Here is a 6,065-nt window from a genome sequence, read left to right as displayed (position 1 = left end):
AGGCGAATTTTTTTTAAATAATACACTTTTTAATATTAATTCCAGAAATAATAGTCGTTTTTGGCAAATTTCAGAAATAATACACCGTCGGGGTCCGCTAACCCGAAATAGAGAAATCGGGGTCGGCGAAACCGAAGTGGAGGGAATCTGGTGGGGATGGCCAAAGTCGGGGTCAGTGCGCCCGAAGCGATGCTGTCGGCCACGCCGGGCCGTTGTCGGTCTGTCTCCTGCGCAGGAGCAGCCGGTGTCGGGGTGCGCCATCCTGAGGCGCAAGATTCGGCGCCCCTGACCCCGAGTCGGGCTGGCCGCGCCCGAAACGGTGGCGTTTTTAATTCGGCCGACGCGTGCTCCTGCTGGCCGACGCACCTCTCTTCTTCCTCCTGCTGCTCTCTCAGTTCATCTCAGCTCTCTCTCTCGTTTGCTCTCAGACCAGCAGCGTTTTCTCTCATTTCTGAGCGATTTATCCAGCCATTTGTTGTAGTTTGACCACCAAATGCTGTAGAATCAGCTGATCTATATATGGGTTAGTTTTTGAGGCGTTTTGGTGGAGGTGGTGTTGGTGGTGGTGGAGGTGGTGGTGGAGGTGGTGGTGGTGGTGGAGCTGGTGGTGGTGGTGCTGCTGCGTGGTGGTGGAGCTGCTGCGGGGTGGAGAAGCTGAGCTGCTGACAGAGGTGTTTGGCACGCTTCAAGGGTAAACCCTAATTCCTGGTATTACATGGTGTAATCATAATGCATGTTGCGTTCGTTAGCTTCGCACATTAGTTAGTGTAATATGTACCGGTAGATAGTATTTATTTAGGACTGGAGGTGCTAGATTTGTATTTATTTTAGAGTGTAGGTGCTAGATTTTTTTGACGAGTCTGTAATTTGTATAGGTGAGCAGATATGTCAGATAGAGTAAAATTCGTTGTTTACTTCGGTCATGGCACGGTCCGAACAACTCCGATGGGAGCTGATCTGAGCGAGTTTCAGTGTGAGGATTTGCATCTGACAAACCCAAAAACATGGCGAGTTAGTCAGTTGAAGGAGTGGTTGACCGTGAATTTCGGGCTTAATCCCGAAGCATACACTGTTGGTGTGCATGCTTTGTGGAGCAGCTCAAGTACCCAGATTTTCTGGCGGTTGAAGCCGATTGAGCGGACCTCTCAGTGGGTGCACTGGTTGGAAGCGTGCGAGCGCAGGGGAACTCACCCCATCGCCTTAATGCTTCCCGAGGCGAAGGTGGTGAATTTCCAAGAAGGCGAGGGTGCGTTCCATCCAGGCCAGAGCAGTCAAAGTTCTGATGCAGGCGGCAGCAGTTTCCAATCCGGGCAGAGTAGCCATGCAGCAGGTGGTCATGACGATACTGTTGAGCTTGAAAGCGTGGACGAAGAAGAAGAACAGATGCAGAACATGATGGACGAGGAAGACGAGGATGGAGTGGACAATGAGGTTGACTCAGATGAATCCGGTGGATCCGATACTTCAGATGATAACGAAGAGGCGGATCCGATCCCCTCTTCTTGGAACCATGATTTGTCGGAGGCAATGATAGTCGATGATCGGCACGATTCTGCCTGGGAGTACAGCATGAACACCATCTCAGTTGGTGCTAGATATGCTGACAAGAGACATCTGCAGGAAGCAATCACTCAGTGGGCAATGAACACGCAAAGGGTATTCAGAACCACCGTTTCAAGTCAGAAATTCTTGACAGTGGTCTGCAGCGATGCTAGATGTCCATCAAGGGTGCATGGGTACTGTCCGAAGTATGACACAACATGGGTGGTGAGCGATTTCGTGCCGCACACATGTGTCCTTAAGAGTATGTTGAAGGATCACCGAAACCTTACATCCACTCTTATTGCTCGCCTGTTCTACAAGGAGATTGTAGAGAATACAGCAATGGGGGTTAAAGCCATCCAGAAAAGAGTTCACCTTCAATATAAGTATGTAATTGAATATGGCAAGGCATGGAGGGCTAAACAGACGGCACTGGAGAACAGATTCGTGACCTTCTATGATGCTTATGACGGTGTCGTCCGTCTCCTGCAGACATTGAAGGACCGGAATCCGGGCACCCATGTGGACATACAAGACTTTGTGATACCAGAGTTCCCTAATGTCAGGGTTCTGCACAGGGTATTTTTCGCATTCAGCATATGCATCGAGGCTTTCATGCACTGTCGTCCGGTGATGTGTGTAGATGGAACTTTTCTAACTGGGAGGTACAAGGGACAGATTCTGACAGCAATTGGAGTGGATGGCAACAATCGATGTGTGCCTCTCGCATTTGCATTTGTTGAGAGCGAGAACACTGCTAGCTGGTTATGGTTCTTCAGGCAGTTAAAAAAATCGATAGTGAAAGATCGCGAAAATGTGTGCGTGCTACATGACAGGCATGCAGGTATACTTGCGGCTATCAAGACTCTGGTAGAAGCCGGACCTGATGAAGAGACGCCATGGCAGGATATGCAGAGTAGGTGGTGCATGCGCCACCTGGGGGCCAATTTCTTCTCGCAGTTTAGGAGCAAGGGTCTTATGAATCTGTTCAAGAAGTTGTGCAAGCAGAATCAAGAATGCAAGTACACTTTTCTCCGCGGCAAGCTGGATGAGTTCACTAAGGACCATGTGCGGCACAGGTTAGCCGCCCGAGCTGCATTAGTAGCAGCTCATGCAGCAGCTGTGGCACAGGGTACACAGGTTCCAGTAGGCCCCGAGCCAGATCCTATTGGGCTATGTGACCTGCCTGGATTTGACCCACCCAATACTAGAAGGAGGCCTGGACGACGGATTAAAAATTTTGCAGAGTGGATAGAGCACGAGCCATTAGAAAGGTGGTCTTTGCTGCATGACACACATGGAGCTAGGTATGGTGTGATGACTACCAACCTAGCTGAGTCATACAACTTCGTGCTTAGGGGAAATAGGGCATTGCCGCTGACAGCCCTTGTGGAGGGTATTTTATATGGCACTATGAATTATTTCAAAGAGAGACGGGAGTTGGCTTTGAGGCATATCCTTGAAAATCCAAACACTCCTTACTGTACGGCCATTATGGAATATATGGATGTCAAGATGAAGAAGGGTATGTCACACACTGTTCTGGCCATCGGTAATCAGGAAAGGAGGTTTGAGGTGCGCTTACCAACCGACAAGTTTGGTTGTGTGAATGCGGTGAGAACACATGAGGTCAGAATTGGAAATGAAGAATGGCCATCATGTGCCTGCACATGCAACAAACCGAGGTTGCTTTACCTTCCATGCTCCCATGTGCTGGCAGCTACCAGACAACTAGGGCTGGACTCAATCTCTTTCGTCTCTCCATATTACGCGAAAGAGGCTGTGCTGCACACCTGGACCGGCGAGATGGTCGGATACAGAGTTGTGGGAAATTTTACTACGGTGATACCAAATGAAAGACGGTACATCCCTGACCCAAGATCATTGCGGACGAACAGAGGTCGACGGGAGACAAGGCGCATTAGAAATGATATGGATGAAGCAGAAGCGGGTGGTCCAACTAGGCAATGTTTTCTGTGCAACCAATTTGGACACAGGGACCCCCTATGTCCCACTTTCTACCCAGCAGCTGCAGCGGCGGCGGCTAACCGTGGGCGAGGCAACCGAGGAAGGCGTGGGAGGGGAAGAAATAGAGGGAGATAGTAATATTTGTAATACTTATGAAGTATGCTTTAATTTGTAATATTTATGAACTATGCTTTAATTTGTAATATTTATGAACTATGCTACAATTTGTAATATTTATGAACTATGCTAAAATTTGTAATATTTATGAACTATGCTATAATTTATAATATTTGTGAACTATGTTATAATTTGTAATATTTATGAACTATGCAGCAATTTGTGATATCTTTATGCAGATATGGCGGTTCGATCGTTGCTCGATCCACTTATTGATCAGAAACATCGTGCATCGCACTTGGAGGCTGACCCGCAGAGCATGGAGCCACTGCAGACCCGTACTCCAAAGAAGAACTGGATGATACACCCTCAATGGGAAGACAGGTACTTGTTCAATTGTTTTGTCTCAAATTTATAAGAACTACATTGGACCTGCTTTAGCTTGTGTATTATTTGTTTTGCAGGTTGAAGTGGGCAGGACTACTACCTTTCGCTCGATTAGTGGAGGCCCGAGATCACATTTCGCGCCTGAACTACGATGCTGCTTTGATCACCTGCTTAGTGGATCGATGGAGGCCCGAGACCCACACGTTCCACTTTCGCTGGGGTGAGATGGCGCCTACTCTACAGGACGTGTCTATGTTGCTGGGCCTTCCGTTGGCAGGTGAGCCCATAGGCCCATTGGAGGAAACCGTGGGCTGGATGCACAGCATGGATGCACGTTTCCAGGGTGTTCGTGCAGACGTTGGGCCTATGACTTTTGAGGCTCACGGGCCTCGCCAGGCATGGCTACACGAGTTCCAGGTCCGTAACAGTTTCACCTTTTTTTATCACAACTTATTTACCTCATAATATGTAAGTTCTAACATTGAAATATACCTTGACAGATCGAGCAGTTCGGATTCCCAGATGTACCGATGACTGCGGTTCAGATCACTCGCAGCTTGGAGGCGTACCTCATGTGGCTACTCGGGAAGACGATGTTCACGGACAATCACGGGAATACGATCAGTGCGCGGTACATCCCTATAGCTCAGGAGATAGCAGAGGCCACCGAGCGAGCACATCATTCAGAGGAGCTGGGGTTCTGCGGTCTTAGCCGCTACGTACCGAGGTATGTGTAAGGGTTGCCAGCTAACCTCGCATGGTTCTGGCATCGTTGGTTGTCCACTCCTGTTGCAGCTCTGGTCATGGGCGAGGTTTCCCATCGGCCGTCCTGAGATTAGAGATGGATCTTGGCCGCCAGACGAGTTGTACGACGCAGAGCGCATCGACATGCCGACGTTTGGTTCTCTATGGACATCGCGGAAGGTATTCGCAATATTTACTCCTTCTTTATATTTTTATATAAGATGTAACACTAACTTAGTTGTGTTATGTTATGCAGAGACATTTTGGGCATAATCAGCTAAGGAATTGCTACCCAGCATTCACAGAGCAGTTTGACCTACTACTAGAGAGCGATGTCACCTGGGAGCCATACAGTGAGGACCACCGCGACGAGGCATACCCAGGCGGTATATCGAACATGTGTACCAGAGATTGGGCCTACTGGATGACGAAGGCGAAGATCATCTTCGATATCTTCGTGGAGGAGATGTCGCAGCAGAGGGTCATGAGACAGTTTGGACAGCGTCAGCTGATCGAGCCACCACCTCCCACAGTTCCTCTACCACCACGCGTCCACGCGTGAGTACAATTTAAATTTATCCAAAGTTATTACATCATGTTGGACAATCATAATTTTATCCTAAGACATGTTCGTCTTCATTTTTCAGGTACAACAGAAAAGGAGCGAATAAGACTGCTGCTGGATGGTTGCAACTCCTCGCTCCATACATCACCGGTTGGGCCAATGCGCCGGCAGTTTCATGGGCCACCATGGAGGCATTTGATCTTCAGGAATTTGAGCACTACTTGCGGGCATACATGCCTAGGACACGACTTCGGCTGAGCCAGGCGTGTGACCCAGTTCAGAGGGATCCCTCGACAATGTGGGACACCTACCCTCGTCACTCCACTTCAGGCACTCGGCATCACGCAGTAAGTCAAATATATTTTTTCTACATTTGGCCAACACATAACTAATTTGAGCTCACAATTGTAGGCCATGTTGACGGCGGAGCTGCAAGATGACGCCGCCCGCATGCACGCTCGCTCTCCTCCGGCCCACTTCTTGGACGGTATGAGCACCACGCCTCCTTTGCACAGCGTCTTCAGGACAAACTACGTCGTATCTACGCGACTATCACATGCACGCGATCTTCGGATGTTGCCGAGTACCGAGCAGCACAGCGGCCACCTCGTCCCTCTTTGCAGGTGCATCAGCCGCGGCACGCCCCGCGCCCACGTATGGAGGTACCGCCGAGCCCGAGGCCACCATCTCCTAACCAGGCAGGAGGTTACGGGTGGCAAAACCAGCAGCAGCGAGGAGCCTA

General features: G+C 49.5%; 1 protein-coding gene across 1 annotated transcript; it reads left to right on the top strand.

The window, feature by feature from the left end:
• The first annotated feature begins 597 nt into the window (after window positions 1-597).
• LOC127304863 (uncharacterized) lies at window positions 598-5,763 on the top strand. Its single transcript, XM_071820936.1, has 9 exons — window positions 598-691; window positions 876-3,202; window positions 3,867-4,011; window positions 4,092-4,431; window positions 4,515-4,733; window positions 4,810-4,938; window positions 5,015-5,316; window positions 5,406-5,653; window positions 5,735-5,763. Exons 2-9 carry the CDS (start codon window positions 886-888, stop codon window positions 5,761-5,763), a joined length of 3,729 nt encoding a protein of 1,242 aa, XP_071677037.1. The 5' UTR covers window positions 598-691; window positions 876-885.
• Window positions 5,764-6,065: the final 302 nt, after the last annotated feature.

Source organism: Lolium perenne, chromosome 5 (genome assembly GCF_019359855.2).
Source record: "Lolium perenne isolate Kyuss_39 chromosome 5, Kyuss_2.0, whole genome shotgun sequence".
In the NCBI taxonomy this organism is placed as follows: Eukaryota; Viridiplantae; Streptophyta; class Magnoliopsida; order Poales; family Poaceae; genus Lolium; species Lolium perenne.
Note: the sequence above shows the minus strand (reverse complement) of the source record. Positions and strands in the feature narration are given on the sequence as shown.

Coding starts and splice junctions, on each gene's coding strand:
- LOC127304863 (XM_071820936.1), top strand. CDS start 886: ATGTCAGATAGAGTAAAATTCGTTGTTTACTTCGGTCATGGCACGGTC. Junction 4,432..4,514: donor CATGGCTACACGAGTTCCAG/GTCCGTAACAGT, acceptor ATACCTTGACAG/ATCGAGCAGTTCGGATTCCC. Junction 5,317..5,405: donor CTACCACCACGCGTCCACGC/GTGAGTACAATT, acceptor TTCATTTTTCAG/GTACAACAGAAAAGGAGCGA.